We start from the raw sequence: 24,714 nt of genomic DNA, 5'->3' as shown, positions 1-24,714 counted from the left end.
TTTAAAAAGTTAAAGAATTTGGACTTTATGAGCACAGAAAGACAAAACTACAAAGCAAGGCAGTTGAAGTCAGTGGTTTAAAGGGTGAAGAGTTATGGAGAGAGGAGTGTCCGTTGTGTGGCCCCACTGTAACTCACCACTCTATCTGACACATTGTGCTTCAGACATACATACTGTGGTCTGCCAGTCAGATAGTCAACAATCAGTCACATCACTGTCAGTTTCCAACCCAGAAGAGCTGGTCTGATGGTGGTGAAAGCACTGGAGAAGTCAAAAAACATGACCCTCACAGTGCTCATGGGCTTGTCCAAATGGGCAAATGTGCCATTCAGCAGGTAGATGGCATCCTCAACTCCTAGCTGGGGTTGTAAGGCAAAGTGCAGAGGGTCCAGGTGGGACCTAAGTATGGGCCAGAACTGCTCCAGGATGAGTCTCTCAAGGGTCTTTATAATGTGTGATGTAAGCACCACCGGTCGGTAGTCCGAGACACCCCTGGGTCGCAGCGTCTTCGGCACTGGCACGTCTTCTAAAGCTCCAGAACCCTTTTGAGACTCAGGATGATGGTAAAACACTCCACAGAACAGGCTTTTAGAACCTGTGGGGTGGAGGGACAGTACCATTGGTGGAGGCAGTATCAGGAGGGAGAAGGGGGAGTGGTGGGGTTGCAGACAGGTTTCGGGTAAGTCATCAGAGGCAGGGGTCACAGTATGGCTCTGGCTCTAGGCACACTAGCCTCACTAGCCTTTGTTGTCTCAAAACAACCCTGCAGTGTCACATACCTGTTCTCTGACCATCTCCTCACTGACCTCATGGTCACAGGTAGCCTTTTAACCACAGGCACATAGCAGAGGGTAAGGAAAACCAGATATTCAGATATTCCCATAGGGAAGAGGGTTAGAACTGTATGCATACTCTACATTAGCATACAGTGAGTCCAGGGCCCTCACCTCTCTGGTGTTACAGGTCACATACTGAGTGAATTTCTGTAGTGTTTTGTCAATGGAGACCAGATTAAAGTCACCCAAGATTATATTAGTGTGAAGGCATCCGGGTGTAGTCTGTGGACTAGCTATTGTAGTGTTGATGATGTCAAATGCCGATGTCGAGTTAGCAGCCAGGGGAATGTAAACAGTGACTACAAGGGCATGTGAGAATTCACGTGGTAAATAATAAGGTCTGGGACCCAACAGCTAACAGTTCAATGTCCGAGCTACAGATACCGTCATTGATTGTAATGTGACCCGAGTTGCACCATCTGATAACAAAAACAGCAAATCGCCCTCCTTTGCTCTCACCAGTCTCTGTCAGCCCCATCAGTCTGATATCCCTCAATGGATACCCTGTGGTCAAGGATAGCCGTGTATAGCCATGACTCTCGGTTAACACACTTGTCCATCTAATGCAAATGCTCATCCATCTTGTTCCCCAGTGATCTCACATTGCCAATGATAACAGAGGGGAGAAACTGCTTGTATTCCTTCCTCTCTACCAGCTTGGTCAATACCTAAGGCTCTGATTGCAACCTGGCTATGTTACATCGATGCAGCGCAATAAATTCCAAAGTATCCTCACAAAAGCTCCTTGGGATTCATGTAGTAAAAGGCATGATCCACTCTATACAGAGAAGTCTTTTAAAAGTGCATAGAGATTTCTGAGTGAAGTGATATTAAACAAAACAGGTCACTAAATCATCACTAGATCATAAAAAAAGTGCATAGAGATTTCTGAGTGAAGTGATATTAAACAAAACAGGTCACTAAATCATCACTAGATCATAAAAACCGAGATTCAAATATTTGAGTAATAAAAACAGGCAGCCCATAGGATATCACATAATCCAATGTCTGTTCATGCTCATGTGTTGGGGCATGCACTGATTCAGTGGGTGTAAGATAAAAATTCAGATGTGAATATTAAAATCCACAATGATTAAAAGTTTATTAAAGTTTATTGGCAAAATAAAACCAGAAAGGACTGAAAACTCCTGAATGAAGTCCTTGTTGATCCTTGTAGACAATAAACTACTGAACACAACAGCAGATAGCTAAACTCTGCCACAATTAGCTGGAGCTTACACATATGCTGGGAGCTGGCGATATTTAAAACTGTTTTTGAAGATGGATGCCAGTTCTTCTGCCCTCCTTCCTTTAAAAAATAATTGAAGATAAAAGTCCTGTGAGCCAATAACCTGGCATCAATCAAACCCATCTGGATTGCTGATGTAGGGTTTGGCACATGAGATCAAACATTGGACCAGTTTACACCTCTCTATCAGGGGGTATCAGCGGAACTGGGCATGAATGAGACACTGAGAAGCCTGAACCAACAAGGCGGAGCCAAGCATCTGACCAGTGCCAACACGTACAACCACATGTGGTCACTTATCCACTGTCTAGGAGGTGTCCAGCAAACAATATGGAGTACACAGACAATTGAAAACCTTTTTGTGAAAAGCCTGGGCTAATTAGGAGAGATGGCATCCATCCAATCAATCCTAGGCTCAATTCTGGATTGAGCCTAGGATTGATTGATGCAGAACTCCAGTCCTACTCACGTCTTTGTCCATCAACCCTGAAAAGCTCCAAAAGTACAGAAATATACAGACTGTGTCTGTTACCTGACCAGCTAAATTACTTAAACCAAAAAAGAACACGAGAAGTTAATTAGAAAAACCTACTAAAAGTTAAGACTCCTCCTCTTGCAGAACAAAAAACCAAAACAATTAAATGTGGATTATTACATATCAGATCTCTCTCATCTAAATCTTTGTTAGTAAATGACTCGATATATGATCATCAATTCGATTTATTTTGTCTTAGTGTAACTTGGCTGCAGCAGGAAGAATATGTCAGTCTAAATGAGTCATCTCCCCAACTGTATTAATTATAATTTTTCTAGAAACACAGGCTGAGGTGGAGGAGCTGCAATCTCCATTCAAACTTACCTTACTTACCTGTTAGATCTTAGTGCTGCGTTTGACCCTAGAGCCTTACTCTTAGCCTCTCACACCCAAATTGGAACATTAAAAAAACACTATTTGTTCATGTGTATTGTCCTCCAGTCCCTGTTTCAGAGTTTTTAAATTACATTTTCTGATCAGAAAATGTTCTTAATAAAGGTAAAGTCATTATAGTGGGTGATTTTAACATTTATGTGGATGTTGACAGTAACCGCCTCTGAGACAGTTTTTTACCTGGGCTAACTTCACCTAAAAGATGAATGGCCTTCTGCATCCCTACCCAATGCTCTACCACTGAGCCACCAGTCCCCCTCTACCACCAGGCCCCCTCTACAGATCAATGGCTTTTGGTTTGTCCCTTCACGGAACGCCACAGGAACGTGTTCCACACAATCATTTGGCATGAATTTTTACACTGGATGCCCTTCCTTCCACAACCCTCCCATGTTATCCGGGCTCAGGACTGGCACCAAGGTAGCCCTTGGTGTTGTTCCCATAGATCTCACTGAGCTAACGTCAACTATGACCTCATTAAAACTAATAACATGTCTGCTAGACCCTATCCCATTTAGACTACAGAACATTGCCAAAATTAGGACCATCCTGTATCAAAGTGAGGCCAGAGGGAGACAGAGAGGAAGAATGCACCACTACAGGAGAGAGAGAGACACAAAGTTAATGTCATGCAGTGGTGGCATATAAATGCATGGTTAGAGGAGAGGAAAGAGGGAAGAGAGGAGGAAAGGAGCTCAGTGCATTGGCGGGTGGGTCCCAGCAGTCTATACCTATAGCAGCATGACTATAACTAACTATAAGGTTTCAAGCCTAGTCTTAAAATAGAGAGGGTGTCTGCTTCCTCAATCTGAACTGGCTTCAGTTTTTCCTCTTCACTGTTGCCTATAGGCTTGCTCAATGGGGTCTTGACTTTATTATGTAAAGATGAGATGACTTTGTTGTGAATTGGTGCTATATAAATAAAGTTGAATTGAATTAATAAAATGTTGTGATCAATGGTGTCGTATGCAGCACTAAGATATTACAAAGTGAGTACAGAGATAAGTTCATTATCTGAAGCCAAGAGAAGATCAATGGTGACTTTTACCAGTGATGTTTCTGTACTGGGATTTACTCTAAATCCTGACTGAAAGTCTTCATACAAATTCTTCCTGTACAGGTGGTCGTATAATTGCTTTGCAGCTACTTTTTCAAGGGGATGTAGAATATTAATCTTTAATTGGCTAAAACACATGGATCAAGACAAGATTTTTTAGCACTTTGATTACAGCTACCTTATAGGCCTTTGGTACATAGCGAAATCTAAAATAAATGTGTCCAATAACAGTAAAGTGTCCTTGAGCAGTCTAGTCGGGATTGGGTCTAGCAGTAATTTTGCTGAAGTAATAGTTGAAATTAACTTAGCAAGGTCTATGGGTATAAACCAGTCTAAGAGGGATTGGGGCCTTATTGATGATTCAACTGCTGTTGTACATGAAGATCGATCTTTAATATTTGGGGGGAGGACTTGGTGAATTCTTTCCCTTATAGCTACAATTTTTGTTGTAAAGAAAGTCATAAAGTCATTGCTGCTAATAGTTAAGGAAATACTTGGCTTTTTCTTGTTTCCACTATTGTAGGACTTGCTGCACTTTTAGGAATAAAGATTTTAGACAAGTGGGAATGAAATCAAAAGTAAATATTCATTTCTTCTAATAAAAACCATTCAGTCACTGTCAACCATTCAGTATGAACGAGTTCAACCATTTAACCATTCAGTATGAATGGGTTGACAGTGTGTGGCAACTCACGTCAGAAAGAAGTCAGCCTTGCTCTTAGAGTTGCTGATGAATTGGAGGTAACATTGTTCTGAGCAGAGTGACTGCTGGTACTCCTGCTCTGTCATTCCCAAAGAGCCACGCAGCCTGGCAAACACTGGGCCTGCAAAGGTCACCATTGTAAAATCCTGCACACACATACACACAAGCAGCTGAATATGTCGGTGGGAGCATAAGTATCATTTTATTATTGAGACACAAAGAGCATGCATCTACCTTATGAACTTGAGTGACCTCTGATCTGAAATCATTATTGGACACTTCATTCTACGACAGAAAATAGATGTCAGTGAGTCAAAGAGAAAAAGAAAGTTCAATTATTTATGCAGATTCACAGCTGAGAATCTGGATGGAATCTGCATCGGAATTCAGCTGAATTACCCCCAGTGATCTAATGAAAGACCCACCTTGTTACCGCCTCTAAACATCATCCTCAGAAACCTATTACAATGCTGTAATGATCTGCCAGGTGGAGCAGAGATTAGTTAGAATACTGCAGAATGTAAAATATAAAAAACTGTACATTATAACTTTCTTTTTCTGTCAGTGATCTGCATTGTAAACATTAACGCTGCATGAATCACGCTAAATAACTGGCTGAGGGCTACACACCAGCAGAGCAGAGAGGCAGAGGTGTGTTCATGTTTATTGGTGCTTTAGAACATAAGTGCAGTGAAAGCATCAGAAAATAACATTTTATTTCTCACATGTACTGCTTTGCTATTGTTACCACTGCCTCTCTTCCTTCAATCTCTCTACCATACAACCACTCTTTCTCTCTCTGTCTCGCTCACTGAGCTAGGGAGGATATGGCAACTGACCAGTACCAGTTTCTGTTTGATCATTTCACATGGTCTAGTTTCAATTTATCCTCCTGAGCAGTGAGGATTGAGGCAGTGCTTGACTGAGGCTGCCCGGTGAGCCTTTGGCTCTGACGTCTGCCATAATCATGTGATGTGTCACATGATTATGGCAGCCAAAGACTGAAGAAAGTGTCAGGTCACGAGTGTTTGACACACTGCAAATAAACACAGCATGAAATGAGATTGCCAAATTATGGCTGACCCTATTGATTGTCTGGTATCGATACTGTGATACTGACTAGTCGATATTTTGGAGTCAATACTTTTTTAAACATAGCCATACCACTGTGGTTACACAAACATGCAATTTGTTTTCACTTCTGAGAGTTTTAGGCATTAAATTTATGTGTGAAAGTCTTCTGTCTTCTGTGGAAGATTATCTTAAATAAAAGACTATCTTAAATATGCCCAGGCTGGGTTTCACACATAAATTTAATGCCTAAAACTTTAAGAAGTGAAAACAAATTGCATGTTTTGTGTAACCACAGTGGTATGGAGATGTTTAAAAAAGTATTGACTCCAAAATATCGACTAGTCAGTATCAAAGTATCGATACCAGACAATCAATAGGGGCAGCCTTAATTTGGCAACCTCACTTCATGCTGTGTTTACTTGCAGTAAGTCAAACCCTTGTGACCTGACACTTTCTTCAATCTCCATCTCCTTTCTCAGACAATGAAATAAGAAAGAAGGAAACCAGCAGGCAGACCTAGGCACCTGACTTTCACGTTAAAACCTCTAAGAACATTTGATGTTTCATTAAGGCTCTGTGCTAAATACACCTGGTTACTGTCGATATTACCTGCTGAGTAATCTTGATATAATCTTGATATAATCTTGTGCACTGTGTATAGTGCTGAAACATCACTAGAACCTATTGTAATGCTAAAGGAAAGTTAGCCAGTTAGCTGTTAGCATCCTTTATATTTAAGGTTAATGTCAGGAGCCAAATCTTTCCAAACTTTGTCAGCACTTAATAAGAATAAATTTAGTTTATTCTACAATGTATTTCATTCATACACATTTATTAGGTTTGCCCATGTATCTCTGAGAGAGAGAATCTGAAGGGGAGATGCTTCTTGGACCATTTGACCAGCTCTACTCAAAGGCACCATCCAGAATGTAAACTACTCCTTAGTGTTTATGACATTGATGCAAAGTAGAAATCTGACACAGGGACACATATCTTGCACTTAGATGCTTTCCAACCAGGAAATACCTACATTACACGCAAACAAGACTTATTGTTTGATTACACATTAATTAACTTTGTGAATTTAATATTTGGATTTACTGTTCATCTGGAGCTTGTGCTCATAATAATTTCTGTTTGGTCTGATGTTTTACTGATATATTTCTTCTAAAATTCTAAGATATGAGTGAGATACAAGGGAAGTGACCTGCACACTTTTCTCCCAATTTTCTTCTCCAGAAGAAAATTTTCTTATTGTCCTCTATTAGTGATAAATAATATGCTGTTCTGGCATTAGGGAGGACTTTTTTGTACAGTATCAAGTATTGTACGTAGTTGGGCTGCAGAATTATCAACAAGATAATCAACAGCGTCAAGTAAAGTTGAGTAAAGGTAAGTTAAGTTACTCTCCATTATATTGACACATGGTAAAGCAAATGATAAAAATAATTTGTTAACAGCATTTTCATTTAAGCACCTACTATAGTGGATTGTTTTTTCTAACTGCTGTATATTATATTTACATTATTGTAAATTCAAATATTATTAGACAATGGTAAGAAAATGGTAAAAAGAGAATTATGAGGAAATAATGTCAAAGTATCAGTTTCAATGCCATATGTAATGACAAGGTCTAGGATGTGACTAAAACAGTGAGTGGGTTTATTTACATTTTTGGAAAAAACAATTGAATCTAAAAAACAAGTTACATGGAGTGATGAAGCAGTTACTGTCAGCATCTATGAATATTAAAGCCACCTACCATAATGACTTTATCTGTACTAAGCACTAAATTAGGTAGAAAATTTTAAAAATTCAGTCAAAAACTCTGGAATAAGGGACTGGAGGATGGTATACCATAAGAAGAAGTGGTAGAAGGGGTTTTTGAGTTTTCCAGTTTGGGTGTGAAATGCTAATAGTAAGGCTCTCAAATGAGTTATAACTATTTTTAGGTCTAGTATTTATCAGTAAGCTTCAGTGGAAAATTATCGCTACTCCTCCAACTCGGTCTGTGCTTCTAGGAACGTGATAATTAATATGACTTGGGTGGTTTGACTCATTTAGACTGAAATATTCTTCCTGCTGCAACCAAGACAAAATGGATTGAAATGAGGATCGTTTATTAGGTCATTAGGTAATACTAACAGAGTTTTAGACGAGATTTAGATATTTAATAATCCACATTTAATTGTTTTGGGGTTTTGTTCTGTAAGAGAAGTAGTCCTAACTTTTAATTTAATAGTTAATTCAGGCATAAATTTGGACTAGGCCACTACATGACTTTCATTTTACTCTTTAAGCTTTTCTGAGCCAGAATTTAAAACTAGTTAGAAGTTAGAGACTAATTTATTTAAATTTAAAGGGTAAATATTACCCTTAGGTTATATGTATTGAGGTCTCAATTGAAGAGCATCCTATCAGCAGACGTGTACAAATGAATAACAATCACATTGGGCAATGTTGTGACTCATATGTTTTACTTTATGTAAAACATAATATGTCTTTATTCCCAAATGTTAGGAAGAACACATCACTGACAACCTCTTTCTTGTAATGTGTTTTGTAATTGTATTTAGATCTCTGTCCCTCCTTAGCATTATAAAGCATCATCAGTTTCTTTGCACTGGTGGGAAGATGTTAGAAACTGTTAATGTGACCTGTTGTTGTCAATAATACATTGATAAAAAATAACAGATGAAACAAATTGTTATATAAATTATTATTAATAATGTGTTCATATATTTATGACATATACATATGTCACATTTTTATTACAACCCCAAATTCCAAAAAAGTTGGGAAAATGTCTAAAATGTAAATAAAAACCAAATGCAATGATTTGCAAATTTCATCAACCTGTATGTTATTCACAATAGAATATAAACAACATATTAGATATTGAAACTGAGACACTTTACCATTTAATTAAAATACTTATTCATTTCATTTTGAATTTGATGGCAGCAATACATCTCAAAAAAGTTGGAAGAGGGTGATGTTTTCCATTGTGTAGCATCCCCTCTCTTTCATGGAAGACATTGTCCCTCAAATCAAAATTTGTTTTATTAGTCAAGTATCGAAACATACAAATTTGCCTAGGTGTTAGCGTCCCAAAAGCAGCATATACATAATGACTAAAAACAAAAGGGAAAAACTGGACAAAATCATAATCAATATAGAAAACTTCTAAAAGTAGTTAGACGTTAGAGACTATTTACATTTAAATGTAAATAGTATAATAATTTCCCTCATTTTAAACCCTCACTTTTATAATATCAGCACCTTAATAGGTGAAAGATATCTAGACATAATGGTGCTGAGTGGGAACGATGTTACTTAAGTCTCTACTGCATAAAACAGTTTAAATTTAATATAGCAAAAGCATTTAACAAATTAAAAAATGAGGAATAACAGTACTGCTACACAATGGCCTTATAGCAAACTGAACAGAATCCTCACAAGCATAGAATAACTGCAGAGATAAATGAGCAAAGCTAAAAAATGTGAATAACTGAAACACACTGTAAAATAAGCTAAATTCATTCTCATCGAGTTCTGACAAATGTTTGGTAACATTGCACTCCTCACATTAAACTTAACTAAACACAATGGTACCCACTAACTGGTTAACTTACCTTTAGATTTACAGGAGGTGCTACTGATGTTTCAACAGTTGTTTGTCCATGGATTCCCATTGATTTATATTATCTGAACCGTACAGTAAAAGTTACTGTGTGTATCGAGATTAAACAGCTGGAGAGCTGACCTAACTGACCGGAAGTCTCCCCAGTCCCTTTGGAGATTCGTTTTATTAGCACCGAGCATTAATGAGTTTCAGTTAAACTTATCCTTAGGTATGAAGCGCACACACAAGGCTGCAGAGACAGACTCCTGCAACAAACTGACCTTTAACATGTCCATAGGAAGGAGAGTGGACCCCCTCCTTTCTCAGATCATGTCTTGGAAAACTTAAATCAACTTTCCTAGATGAACAAAGACTGTTCTCCCGTGACATGTATAAGCGCACGGACACGGAACCCCTGACTTTTTAAGCGTAAATTATCAATACTCCCCTAAAAGTTGACCACAATGTGACCCCTTTCCTGACCCCTGATCCCATTCAGGTTGAACCCAGAAGGTCCTAAGATGGATGACTCCCCTACCTTGATGAGAAGCAGACACTGTCATAAAACTGTAAACCTTTACCAGGGAAAGAGATCAACTTTAATTTGGTACAATATCTGTCCAATATCTGTATGAACTAATGTAATGCAACTGCAAGGGGGCACAAGCCAGTGTCTTCTTGTGCCAGTCCCAAGTCTGGATAAATGCAGAGGGTTGTGGCAGGAAGGGCATCCGACGTAAAACACATGCCAAATCAAACATGCGAAACGTGACAATGACTTCCATACCGGATCGGTCGGGGCCCGGGTTAACAACATCCGCCACCAGTGCTTTTGACCTACAGGGTACCGGTGGAAATTGGACTACTGTTGGTCGAAGACGAAGAAGAAGAGGAGGAAGGTGTGTTCAGAGACAGAGAGAGAAGAGGAAAGCTAAGAATGTAGTACTGACAGTAGGGACTTTGAATGTTGGGACTATGACAAGGAAGGCTAGAGAGTTGATCAACATGATGCAGAGAAGGAAAGTGGACATACTGTGTGTCCAGGAGACCAGGTGGAAAGGTCGCAAGGCTAGAAGCTTAGGACCAGGGTTCAAGTTGTTCTGCCATGGGTCAGATAGGAAGAGAAATGGAGTAGGTGTTATCCTGAAAGAGGAGTTGGTGAGGAATGTTCTAGAGGGGAATAGAGTATCAGACAGGTTGACGAGTATGAAGCTGGAAATTGAAGGGGTGATGTTCAATGTTGTGAGTGGTTTTGCCCCACAGGTAGGATGTGAGTTAGAAGAGAAGGAGAAATTCTGGAGTGAGTTAGATGAAGTGATGCAGAGCATCCCCAGAGGTGAGAGAGTGGTGATTGGTGCAGATTTCAATGAACATGTAGGTGAAGGGAACAGAGGTGATGAGACTGTTATGGGCAGGTTTGGTCTTCAGGACAGGAATGCAGAAGGTCAGATGGTGGTTGACTTTGCAAAGAGGATGGAAATGGCTGTAGTGAACACTTTCTTCCAGAAGAGGCAGGAACATAGGGTGACATATAAGAGCGGAGGGAGAAGCACTCAGGTAGACTACATCTTGTGTAGACGTTGTAATCTGAAAGAGATCTGTGACTGTAAAGCATTGGTAGGGGAGAGTGTAGCCAGACAACACAGGATGGTGGTGTGTAAAATGATACTGGTGCTGAGGAAGATGAAGAGGACTAAGGCAGAGCAGAGGGCGAAGTTGTGGAAGTTTAAAAAGGAAGAATGTTGTATAGTTTTCAGGGAGGAGCTGAGTCAGACTTTGGGTGGTTTGGAGGTGCTTCCAGATGACTGGACCACTACAGCTAATTTGATCAGGGAGACAGGTAGGAGGGTACTTGGTGTGTCATCTGGAAAGAGGAAAGTGGACAAGGAGATTTGGTGGTGGAACTAGGAAGTTCAGGAGTGTATACCGAGAAAGAGGTTAGCTAAGAAGAAGTGGGACACTGAGAGGACTAAAGAGAGTAGACAGGAGTACAGGGAGATACAGCGTAAGGTGAAGGTAGAGGTGGCAAAGGCCAAACAAAGAGCATATGAGGACTTGTATGCTAGGTTGGACACTAAAGAGGGAGAGGTGGATTTGTACAGGTTGGCCGGACAAAGAGATGAATATGGGAAGGATGTGCAGCAGGTTAGTGTGATTAAAGATAAGGATGGAAATGTATTGACAGGTGCCAGGAGTGTGATGGGAAGATGGAAGGAGAACTTTGAAGAGTTGATGAATGAGGAAAATGAAAGGGAACGAAGAGTAGAAGAGGTGACTGGTGTGGAGCAGGAAGTAGCAAAGATTAATAAGAGTGAAGTGAGGAGGACGTTGAAGAGGATGAAGAGTGGAAAGGCAGTTGGTCCTGATGACATACCTGTGGAGGTATGGAAGTGTCTAGGAGAGGTGGCAGTAGAGTTTCTGACTAGTTTGTTTAACAAGATCTTGGAGAGTGAGAGGATGCTGAGGACTGGAGGACAAATGTACTGGTGCCAATTTTTAAGAACAAGGGAGATGTGCAGAGCTGTGGCAACTACAGAAGAATAAAGCTGGTGAGTCACACAATGAAGTTGTGGGAAAGAGTAGTGGAAGCTCGGCTAAGGGCAGAGGTGAACATTTGTGAGCAGCAATATGGTTTCATGCCTAGAAAGAGTACAACAGATACTGTATTTGCTTTGAGGATGCTAATGGAGAAGTACAGAGAAGGTCAGAGGGAGTTGCTTTGTTTCTACGTAGATTTAGAGAAAGCGTATGACAGGGTGCCGAGAGAGGAGCTGTGGTATTGTATGAGGACGTCTGGAGTGGCAGAGAAGTATGTAGAGAAGTAGAGTAGAGTGGTGCAGGACATGTATGAGAGATGTAAGACAGTGGTGAGGTGTGCTGTAGGTGTGACAGAGGAGTTCAAGGTGGAGGTGGGTCTGCATCAAGGATCGGCTTTGAGCCCCTTCTTGTTTGCTCTGGTGATGGACAGACTGACAGATGAGGTTAGACAAGAATCTCCATGGACTATGATGTTTGCGGAGGTCTGCTCTGGAAAACAGAGGAATGAAGCTTAGCCGCAGTAAGACAGAATACATGTGTTTGAATGAGAGGGACCCAGGTGGAACGGTGAGTTACAGGGAGCAGAGGTGAAGAAGGTGCAGGACTTTAAGTACTCAGAGCAACGGAGAGTGTGGAAAAGAGGTGAAGAGACGAGTGCAGGCAGGTTGGAACGGGTGGAGAAAAGTGTCAGGTGTGTTGTGTGATAAAAGAGTATCAGCAAGAATGAAAGGAAAGGTGTTCAAGATGGTGGTGAGACCAGCAATGTTGTTCGGCTTAGAGACAGTGGCACTTAAGAAAAGACAGGTAGCAGAGCCTAAGATGTTGAGGTTCTCTTTGGGAGTGACGAGGATGGACAGGATCAGGAATGAGGACATCAGAGGGACAGTTCATGTTAGATATTTTGAAGATAAAGCTCAGAGAGGCCAGATTGAGGTGGTTTGGACATGTTCAGAGGAGAAACTGTGAATATATCGGTAGAAGGATGCTGAAGTTGGAGCTGCCAGGCAGGAGGTCTAGAGGAAGAGCAAAGAGGAGATTTATGGATGTAGTGAGGGAGGACATGAAGTTAGTTGGTGTGAGAGAAGAGGATACAGAGGACAGAGTTAGATGGAGGCACATGATTCGCTGTGGCGACTCCTGAAAGGGAACAGACAAAAGGGAAAGAAGAATCTGTATGAACTAATGTCATGAGACCATGAAACCTAAATGATATGTTTTTGAACTGATTTTATGATGTTTGACCCAAGTCTGGTTAAAAGCCGATAGAAATTCACAATGGTCTTCTCTTATAAATGGTCTGCAATTATATTGCGCTTTTCTAACTATTGGTACTCAAAGCATTTTTTACACTGCTTCTTATTCACCCATTCACACTCACAATCACACACAGCTGGCCTACACTCACTGGGAGTTACCTAAGTTGGGGTTCAGTGTCTTGCTCAAGGACACTTTGACATGTGTCTGGAGGAGCCGGGGATCAGTTTCCCATGGCAAAACATCTCAATCAAAGCATTTGTGCTTGCATTTGTATCTCATGAAAGTCATTGCACTTTTCTTTGAAGTTTTTTCCTTGACTTAGAATTAGTTTTGCTTGCTTTGTACCACACTTGTAAGTCACTTTGGATAAAAGCATTTGAAAAATAACTAAATGTAAATGCATTCAGTCAGACCATGTTTATTTTACATAATTTCATATTGTTTTAAAATGGTAAATGCGCTGTACTTATAAAGCACTTTTCCACCTATTGGCACTCAAAGCGCTTTACACCGCTTCTTATTCACCCATTCTCACTCACAATCACACACACACTCATACACTGGTGGGGGAGCTGCTATGCAGCTGGCCAACACTCACTGGGAGCAACTAAGTTGGTGTTCAGTGTCTTGCTCAAGAACACTTCAACATGTGGCTGGAGGATCCAGGGCTCAAACCAACAACTGTGGGATTGATGGACAACCGCTCTACCTTAGTCAAATATAACTGATCTGGTGCCCTGTAACATTCTCTTGACCACTGTTGATCATTGTGGAGAATCACCTCCTTGATGTCAGCCGGTTTGGCTTCAAGAATGGTTTGATTGGTAGATGACCGCTCTACCTTCTTATGCCGCACTCACCCCTTTTTGTATATGAATACACTTTTATGGTAAAACTGCAGCCCAGCCTGTAATATTAATTGTCATAAACATTTTAATTTGAATGGATGGGTAGTACGTATATTGTAGGTGATTTAAATACTGCCTATGTCAATCTGTACTCACTGTAGGTGTACAGCCTGTTGTGTTTTGGATGGCTGTTGCTAATCCCTCTTTCATCATGCAGGTCAGGCTGTAGAACTCATGTTGCTGATCGATCTGAAACAAGCCCAGAAGCTTCCACTGTTGCCTCAAACCTCCCCACTGCCTCCTTTTCCCTGCCCTGGAGTGCTGGCGATGGCTAGACATCCCCAGGCTACCTGTAGCCGCTGACATCTACACAGACACAAAAATACAAATAATAAGGGGTGTTAGGGGTTACATGATCAGTAAGCGAACAGTAACACTTAATAGTAATAGTCATAGACGATTGAAGCTTTTTAATGTATATGATCTACACTACTCATGTTTTAACATGAGGGCATCTGTAGGGGGCTGAAGGAGTGTGTATGAAGTCCTGGTGTCTGGAAGGGGAGGTGGGGGAGAGAGTGTAGCTTGTGTGTCTTGAGGTGGAAGTGCCAGGGTTTTCAGGGCAGTAAGACTAAGAGCTGGCATTGCACTTCATTTATGTCATATGCACATTACGTACTGTAACAAATGTCGTACTGTTGGAACATTTGGATCCTGGATTTTGGTTTGGGGACCGTAGAGGGAACAGCCTAATTTATCTTTTTATGTTGCACCCCGACCCCCTAGACAGGGGCATAACATACAGAAGGGGCTCGTCCAGGATCTTTCCTTATTCATCTCATCGTCGCTCAGCGTTGCGTTTGATAAGATATTTTGTCTTTACGTTTGGTTGGCATTTTTTTTGTATATGTGGGGTTATAGTATGGAGTTCAACATGGATAAGTTTACAATAAACCCAACCATTGAGAAGTTGCAGCGATGCACCAAGGTAGATTTGTTTTTAATTGCCAGTTTTTTTTATGTCTCTGTACCTTTAAATGCCAGGAAGGCAGAGGTTAGGGCTATTTTGTCATAGAAGGTAGTGGAGGAGGGGTTGGTCACTATGCCCAAGCCTAAACAGAAGTTCATGACACCTTAAAGGGTTGTAAGTGGGTATGGAAGCAAAGGCTCCCACACGTCCTCCTGCTGTGTGTGTAGACCCCTTTAGCTTGCTGCAGGTTGGGGTAGATAAAGAGGAGCTAAAGCTTGCCTGCGCCTTAAAGAGGTGGACTTGGAGACCAAAACCTGTGAGGTGGAGCACATGCACCTCAGAATAAGGGCTTGCGAGCTACAGAAGGCCACTGAGGCCTCTACTCCCAGTAGAGTACATTCCCCCTCTACCACATCTTCTGACCAGTTTGATGTTAGTAGACATATTGCCTTAGTTCCTCCCTTTAGAGAGACAGAAGTAGATTGTTACTTCAATGTTTTTGAGCGCATTGTGGCAACTTTAAAGTGGCCAAAAGATTTCTGGAGTTTGCTATTACAGTGCAAATTGGTGGGGAAAGCCCAGGAAGTGTGTGCAAGTTTGTCTGTTGAAGACAGCGTGATCTATGATGTTGTTAAGACTACAGTTTTGAGTGCCTATGAGTTTGTTCCTGAGGCATATCGGCAAAGGTTTAGTGAAAAATCTGCCAACCAAACATATGTTGAGTTTGCAAGGGAGAAAATCTGTTTTATTTGATAAGTGGTGCACAGCCAGTAAAGTGATGGAATTTGAACAACTCTGTGAATTGATGTTGCTGGATAAATTTAAGACATGTCTTCCGGAGAGAATTATGGTTTATTTGAATGAACAGAAAGTGGACTTTCTGTCCAAAGCTGCGGTGCTGGCAGATGAATTTGTCCTAACTCATCGTGTTGTGTTTTCCTATGTGCGCAGTGAAAATAAGCTGACTGGTAGCCCAGACAAAAAAAAAGTTATCTTCAAAAAAGCCACAATACCCCAATCCTACTTTCTCTGAGGGCCGGGAATGCTACTATTGTCACAAAGCCGGTCATCTCATTGCCTCTTGTATACGAAGAAACCCCAAACCTGTTGGTTTCATACGATCTGCTCCTGCTACTACACCTGTTTATTCACTCCCCGAGAAAACATAAAGCTGATGAGAGCTACTTCAATAAGGTAGGTAATTGAAAACCTCGTCGCAGACTCGTCTTTTTCTGCTCCCGCTGCTGTCAGCTCACCCCGTGTTTCCTGCTTGTGCTGTTAGATGCTCACAGATGCGTAGGTTTGATGATGTGATAGATTTGTTTGATGCAGCCTTGTTTTCTGAGGGTCCTAAAAAAATAGATCCACGCTTAGATAGCTGTGAAAAGCCTGTAACTGCCAACTTACTGCCCACTGCTGCTGATCTGTCTTTTGCTGTTAACAAAACCGAGCTTATCCACGAGCAACAGACCAACCCATCTCTGGCTACCTGTCTATCCTCTGTCACCAGCTCTCACAAAACAGATCCCTGTGCGTATAACTTTGAAAATGGTGTGTTAATACGCTTCTGGTATCATCTTACTGGTGATTTCGGTTACATTTCAGTTCAGCAGATTTTTGTGCCAGCAAAATTTCGTTCTCAGGTACTCAGCTTTGCCCATGATAGCGTTTCGGGTCATTTACAGATAAGCAAAACTTATCAATGAATTCTGCGTTATTTCTTTTGGCCAAGCTAAAAAGCCGACGTTGCCAGGTTCTGCCGCATCTGCCATGTCTGTCAGCTTTGTGGAAAACCGAATCAGGTTATTCCTCCCGCTTGACTGCATCCTATTCCAGTAATAGAACCATTTGAACACATAATCCTCGATTGTGTTGGCCTACTACCAAAAACAAAATCCGGTCATCAGTACCTTCTGACCTTGATGTGCGCAGCAACCCGTTATCCCGGGGCCATTCCATTACGCACACTCAAGATCAAAGCTGTTGTGAAATCCCTCATAAATTTCTTCTCCACTTTCTGCCTATCAAAGTCCGTTCAAACTGATCAAGGTTCAAATTTCATGTCAAAACTTTTTGCTCAAGTCATGTCTGAATTCTCTGTAAAACATCATAAATCCAGTGCTTACCATCCACAGTCCCAAGGTGCGCTTGAGCGTTTCCATGTTAAAGAAATATTGTTTGGAGTCAGGAAAACAGTGGGATGAGGGATTACCATTCCTTCTCCTTGCCACACGTGAAAGTATGCAGGAGTCCACTGGTTTTAGCCCTGCAGATTTTGTGTTTGGTCACACTGTGCGTGGCCCTCTGAGAGTATTGAAAGAACGTTTTTTGTCAGAAGTTACAACCCCTACTACAAATGTGCTAGATTATGTGAGCTCATTTCAAGAGCGTCTGCACAAAGCCTGTGATTTTGCACGCATGTCTCTATCTGCATCGCAGACTCGCAGAAATTTCCAACATGGAGAGCAGGTCTTAGCACTACTGCCAATACGTGGTTCTGCCTTGCAGGCCAAATTTTGTGGCCCTTATGTTGTGGAAAGTAAAATAAGTGACACCGACTATGTTTTGTGCACCACTGTAGTTGTTTCTTCCTCCTAGTATTGTCCTGAGAGTGACGGCCTCTGCCTCAGTGGCAATGAACCCTGCTCCCGTCTCCCAAATTCAGAGATTCTTGAGGATTTAGAAACCCATTTGCACCACTTAGACGAGTCTGCTAGGAGCGATGTTATGCAGCTGATTAAAAATAATTCTATTCTTTTTTCAGATATGCCATCCCGCACAAGCGTTTTCTCTCATGACATTGATGTCGCTGACCATTCGCCAATCAAGCAGCATGCCTACCGTGTAAACCCGACAAAGCGTGCTCTGCTCCAGCAGGAAGTTATCTACGTGTTGGAGAATGGTTAGCTGTCCTTAGTTCTAGTGCATGAAGTTCCCCATGTCTGCTTGTGCCTAAACCTGACGAAACCCCACGTTTATGTACGGATTTTCGGAAGGTAAATGCAATAACCAAACCAGACTCGTATCCTCTGCCCCGAATAGAAGATTGTGTGGACCGTGTTGGTTCCGCTAAGTTTGTTATAAAGCTGGACCTGTTGAAAAGATACTGGCAAATTCCTTTAACTCCACGTGCTTCTGAAATTTCTGCTTTCGTCACCCCCGATAGTTTCTTACAGTATACAGTCATGCCATTTGGTCTTAGAAATTCACCTGCTATGTTTCAGCGCCTTGTCCTTAGATGACCTAGATGATATTATGGCATATTTAAGTACATGGCCTGAGCACATGGAAACATTAAAAACAATATTTGCACGACTAATGGAAGCTTCCCTTACCTTGAATCTGGCCACAGTGACATACTTAGTAAAAGAAGTGGGCCAAGGACGGGTGTGTGCGCTCACTGCAAAGATCCAAACTATCTTGGATTACCCTATACCTAAAACCAGACATGAACTCCGCTGGTTTCTGGGCATGGCTGGGTACTACAGAGGATTCTGCAGACACTTTGTTGATATTGTCGCTCCCCTCACCAGTCTCATTAGTGTTACCAGACCTTTTGTCTGGTATTCTTCGTGTGAAAATGCCTTTCATTCGGTCAAGGCTCTCCTGTGCAGCACACCTGTTTTAGCAGCAACTTATTTTGACTGCCCCTTTAAACTGGAGGTAGATGCCAGTGCCAGTGGTGCCAGTGCAGTACTGCTGCAAGAGGATGGGCAGGGGGTTGACCATCCCATCTGTTACTTCTCCAAGAAATTCAACCAACACCAGTTAAAATACAGCACAATTGTAAAGGAAGCCTTCTCATTACTTTTGGCCTTCCAACACTTTGAGGTTTATGTTGGCTCCAGCTCATTACCAGTTGCTCTATTTACTGATCACAACCCTCTTATGTTCTTAGGACGAATGCAAAACTCTAACGAGAGATCAATGAGGTGGTCCTTGCTCGTGCAAGATCTTAATCTCGAAATCCATCACAAAAAAGGAACAGAAAATGTTGTTGCTGATGCTTTGTCACGTGTGTCTACCCGTTCCTAATTGTCAGATATTTTAATTGGGGTGTCTATTTTTTTTAAGGGAGGGGGGTGTAACTGCCCTGAGTGTATGTGACATTTTGTGTGAATGTTTTTGAATGAGAGAATGAGACTTTTTTTCTTGTTGTGTGGATCTGTGTCTTTGAGTTACAGGTGCCCTGCCTGATTGGCTGGATTGGGGGGCAGTACCGGAAGCTGAATGGTCCATCCTACACTTCCTGGAGCTTAAAAAGTACAGTTCCCAACAGCCAGACTGGCTTCTCTGGCAGCAGCACCAGCACCTCCTTGGCCTCCAAACCTTTTTTTTTTAGCATTTTTGAATTGTCAGGCTTTGTGCCATGGTGTTGTATAGTTCAATTCAATTCAACTTTATTTATATAGCGCCAATTCACAACAAAGTCATCTCAGGGCACTTTACAGAATAGATAGTAAATAGTATAGTTATTGTATATTCTGTAAATAGTGTTACTCCTCACCATTGCCACTTTGTATATATTTGTAAATAGTATTGAATCTGTAGGGGTGAACTGCCATTTTCTTTCTGCTGTTTTCTCTTGTTTTCACATTAGGGAGTTACAGTTAGTTACTGTCTTTTTTTTCTTTCTTTCTAGAGGCTAGCTAGCACTTTCTTTGGGAAATAGCTTATTTTGTTTATTTTTTGACCTTGGTTTACCCTGAGTTATACTGTCATGTTTGTATGAAGGAATGAGGTATGAGGAATTTGTGTGTGATAAGTTAATTGATTTATTTTGTATACGTATGTACATAACGTCAGCTGCAGTGTCACTATTAAGATTGTGACATGGGAGTAAGTTTTCGTTTAAGCTAACATTACATTATATATAACCCATATGACAATTTATATATATATATATATATATATATATATATATATATATATATATATATATATATATATATATAAAACATCTAGAAAACATTTATTTTCTACATTCGACCGGCTTTTGTGACACCAGGTGTATGAGTGTATAGATTTTTTGCTATAATTTTTTCCAGTCATTGAAACATTTTTACCAAAATCTACATCTGCCTATAATGTTTAAAAAAATGTGATTCTACTTTTAGTGTAGCAACTGTTCTATATTTTGAAGGGGAGTATAAAATATGTGCCATTGATATTGGCCAGCAAGTGTTTTGAGAAGCATGTGATGTGTGAATCTCACTTTAAAATGATTAGTGGCTATACCGATAATATAAAGCACACCTTTATCCTGAAATTTTCAAATTGTATTCAGCCCACAGTAGTCAGAAAAAAGTAGCATTATAATTTTGTCTTTGATCATCCTGAATCAAACATTCCGCTTGTATGAACATAGCATAAAAAAGGAGATATAGTGTATTAAAATATTTTGTAGTTTGTATTTTGTAATGTGTTGAGTGCTCATCTACTGGTTACTGTTTTATTGTTTTATAGTGATCTCTGTATCACCACACCACTTATGTTAATGGGCATTTGTTAGACTATTTATATGAAAGGTTATACTACTAGATTCTGTATACAGATATAATAGTTTCCTTTTCACTTACTGTATATTGATATGTTTCTGACATTGTTATTGCTCTATGCATTATTTTTCTACATGTGCAAAATGGCAACGACCTTCTAAGTTTCATTGAATTCTTGCACACTTTTAATGCCAGTTAAAGTGGATACTATGTACATTTTACCTACTGTGTGTTTAATCTGTGCATTGGACAGGGTGGCTGACAAGAATACAAACTGATGTCCTCTACTACAGCTGAAGATGTTGTGTCACAGGATCTGATAAACAGGTAAAATGTAAATAAACTTTGTTGCCACAAAACTGAACAAAAAATAATAGTAAACATTTAGTTTCATTGTTTTATTTATTTTAGCATTTCTGTAGTTTATATATGTTTTTTAAAACCTTTATACACCGGACAGAGGTATCACAATGGAAAGTTTTACTGAAATATAGAACTTACCAGTGCATTGATATTCTGTGTTATTACAGTCATGGTTAAATATCAGGAGATGCATATTTATAGAGGCCAGATGGATTGGAAACTCTGTATTGCTAATTAGTGAGTATGAGTGCTTATTTCTGTCTCTGGCCTGTGATAGAATTGTGACCTGTAAAAGTTATACATTGTCTATTATCGACATTTAGGTGGGATAAAACCCACCCACCCAACTGCCTTCAATCTTTTACCAGAGGAAAAAGAATTAGATTAATCAATGCAACATTAAAATAAAAATGACATACAGTACAGGGTTAACCTAGCTAGGTGTTTCCCAAGTTTTAAAAATCCTACTCAGCCCAGAGTGGTCCCAGTGATTTCTAATAGTGAGATGGCCACATTTCCATTATGCAGAAATAAATACTAAAGTGTATACTAACTTTTTTCCCTCAATGCACTTTTTATCCAAACCGTTTTAAAGTCCTACACAATCATAATAGTAAGCTAGTAGTTTTAGTAGAGTAGATCCTAAAGCCAAGCTACATCTACGACGTCTTCCCAATAAGTACACGCTGTTCATAAGACATTGCACCACCGTTGATATTAAATTCATGTGATGTATTAGCTAATGTTATATGAATAACAGAATTGCTTTGTATATTATATACAAGTTATGATTAGGATTATCTCTCCAATGTCTAGGTCAGGCTAAGACATCAGTTGGACTTTTTGCAGCAACTTGAGCTGAGGCGAAAGCAGTCGTCCAACAATCCCCCAGTTACTGATTCAATCCCCAGCTTCTCCGGTCACATGTTGCAGTGTACTTGATCAAGACACTGAACCCCAATTAACCAAGAGCCTTTAGCTATCAAGCTCCTCTCCTTTGGAACCAGCTCCCAGATGTAATTCAAAAATAGACGCTCTCTCTTCCTTTAGATCTAGGCTTATAACCTTCCTCTTTGATACAGCTTACAGTTAGTTATAGTTATGTTGCTTACAGCCTCTCGTCCCTCTCTCCTCTTACCCCACATTTATTTTTCCCCACTTTATGACATTAACTTTGTGTCTTTTTTTTTTCTCTCAGAGTTTTCTTTCTCCTTCTCAGTCCCTTTCTGCAGCTGTATACAGCTAGTGTTCCTACAAACCTGCCCAATGCTTTGTTGTTGCTTTTTGTTACTATTTTCCTTCATCTCTCCACTTTCCACTCACCCCAACTGGTCAAGGCAGATGGCAGATGGCTGTTTTTTCCATTAAAGGGAGTTTTTCCTCTCCACTGTTGCCTAGGGCTTGCTCAAGCAGGATTTGTTGGGTCTTCTCTATACATCGTTATAGTCTTGACTTTATTTTGTAAAATGCCTTGAGGTGACTTTGTTGTGAATTGGCTCCATATTAATAAAGTTGAATTTAATTGAAAAATGTATTATTTATTGTACTTATACTGCAAATACTTGGTACAAAAGAATAACAGTGACCACTTTAATTTACAGCCCGCAGAACCTATAGATACAGTGTAAGTGTTGAACAAGGATGCATACATACACTAATTACAGAGAAAAGTGTGTTTTTTAGCATTTAGCTTAATCTTACCTGCCTTAATAAATCAAATACCAAAATTTTTCAACTTGCTGTTTATCAATTATGTTATATTATTTCCTAGGAAAGCGTTGGTCAAGCTAAAAAGGTAAGCTTGTTTTCCAGTGCAGTGGACCTTGGACAATGGGTATGGGGCCATGTTAAGAGCTCCACACTGTCATAAAACAATCAACCACCATTGTAATTTATTTGGAAAAAGATTTGCAGATGAGTCTGCCAGGAGAATGACTTTACACTTTAATCTGGTATCTTATAGGGTTTTGAAAAAAAATTTGAATAGAATTTTCCCAATTATGTTTCTTTTTTGTTTGTTTATTGTTGATATATTATTCCAGGACCCTGTAACTACTCAATAAATACCCTATAGTAAAAAAGACCCTATGGTTTACTGTAAATTGTTTCCTGCAAAGGCAGGATTGTTAATTATCATAAGTATGTATAATGTAACTTTAAAATAGATACCCCTAAAATATGAACTAAATAAATTAGAATTAATTGTCAAGTTCCCAGGTTGTCACCCACTTATTCCCCACACTTTTTATCTTGTTAGCACATAACTACACAATGTGTTTATGTGTACACTACTATATATAACTACTACTAAATACTACTACTATAAAAAATTACCATGCAATCTAAAGCATTAACAAATAAAACGTAATGCTTTAGACAGAAAATTAGACAAAATGTTATATTTGTATCTTTTTCCTGCCTGTTCTGTCAGCACAAACCACATGGGTCGCACTGTGAAACGAGTAATGCTGAGTATGCTGATTGTCAACAACAAACACAGAGGTCTTTTCATGTCCTGTATCAGGGGTGTCTGTAGTGTCAAGCCCCTAACGCCATTTTAACCATAATTGTACTATTGCTTTTATCCCTTTTATTAGGGATCGGGTATTCATCACAAGAAAGTCAGTGCTCAGCTCTTTCACTGTGTCCCATGACTCACTGACATTAGCTGCATTGTTTAAAAGACAAGATGGTTTTAAAAGGTATTTTCAGCATTAAATGGGAGCCTGGTGAACTCCCTTCTATCTGACTAGTACGATCAAAATGCTTTGTCATTAAGCTTATTTATTCTATTTATGCTTCATAAAGTTAAAAATGATCTGAGCCAAAGAAGCTGATTTGCGACACAGCTCTCAACGATCCATTTTGTATTAGTATTAGAGTAGTACAGTATTAGAAATAACACATAGCGAAGGCGGTATAAAAAGCATCGAATACTCATCACATGTACTGTTGCGTATCACAGCGATTAAAGCATTTAACTTGCCTCGGTGTAGTTCATGGACGCAAGGCAGAGAAGGTCTGTGTGGAGCCGGCAGCGCGGTGAATCTGCAGAATGCTGACATATGACACACACCCACGGAAAGACAGCGAGCGGATCCTGTCTCACCCTGTGGCCTAAAACACTCTAAAACACGCTTCCAGGCACTGCGCCCAACACATCGTTAACTCTACAGCTCTCGGCTGGAAATCGGGCGAATGCAAATTAATACAAATTTAAATATTAATTAACTTATAAACAAATTAGACGGAAAAACAATAAAGATGTCACAAACATAGCCTACACTTAGTCTTCGGTTTGTTAGGATGATGACAGACACAGGGCAACTGTGTTATCTGATTACTGTTCAATGTGACCAAATATTCCTCCACAATTTGTCTGAGTGGTATCAATAATATCAGTAAAGAACTCAACTTCTCACTAAGAACATAAAGTGGTGCACAAAGAATTTGATCTCCTCTCCTAGATTCTGCAGATTCTGATACAAAATAATGACCTTTACTAAACAATTATATAGGATGGTCTCAACATGGGTCTTAATAGAACATTCTCATTAAAACTTTTACTGCTTTCGCAATGTCCATGAATGTTTCCCCCCCCAGCATGTCTACACTGGAAGAAATGAGGGTCATGCTATACAGCCTTGCTCCTTGGACAAAATGCCCTTTAAAGTTCAAATGTCAGCAGCCCATAGGACAAATTGAATTTTTTTCCCTCCCCAAAAGTCCCTTAACTTCTATGGCACAAGAATACATAAGTTGTAGCTT

At 40.1% G+C, this 24,714-nt stretch overlaps 1 protein-coding gene across 4 annotated transcripts in view; it reads right to left on the bottom strand.

The window, feature by feature from the left end:
* pip5kl1 (phosphatidylinositol-4-phosphate 5-kinase-like 1) overlaps positions 1-24,144 on the bottom strand; it is a 36,611-nt gene extending 12,467 nt beyond the window's left edge. Inside the window, exons 1-4 of one of the 4 annotated variants that reach the window (XM_067484163.1) lie at positions 23,933-24,144; positions 14,272-14,481; positions 5,008-5,058; positions 4,765-4,919 (exon numbers count right to left, since the gene is read on the bottom strand). In XM_067484163.1, coding sequence (XP_067340264.1) covers positions 4,765-4,919; positions 5,008-5,058; positions 14,272-14,481; positions 23,933-23,947 — 431 coding nt within the window. In that variant the 5' untranslated portion in view covers positions 23,948-24,144. The other 3 variants (XM_067484164.1, XM_067484166.1, XM_067484165.1) reach the window with 3 other exon arrangements.
* Positions 24,145-24,714: the final 570 nt, after the last annotated feature.

Source organism: Channa argus, chromosome 18 (genome assembly GCF_033026475.1).
Source record: "Channa argus isolate prfri chromosome 18, Channa argus male v1.0, whole genome shotgun sequence".
Lineage (NCBI taxonomy): Eukaryota > Metazoa > Chordata > Actinopteri > Anabantiformes > Channidae > Channa > Channa argus.
This window is presented reverse-complemented; position numbering and strand designations above follow the sequence as displayed.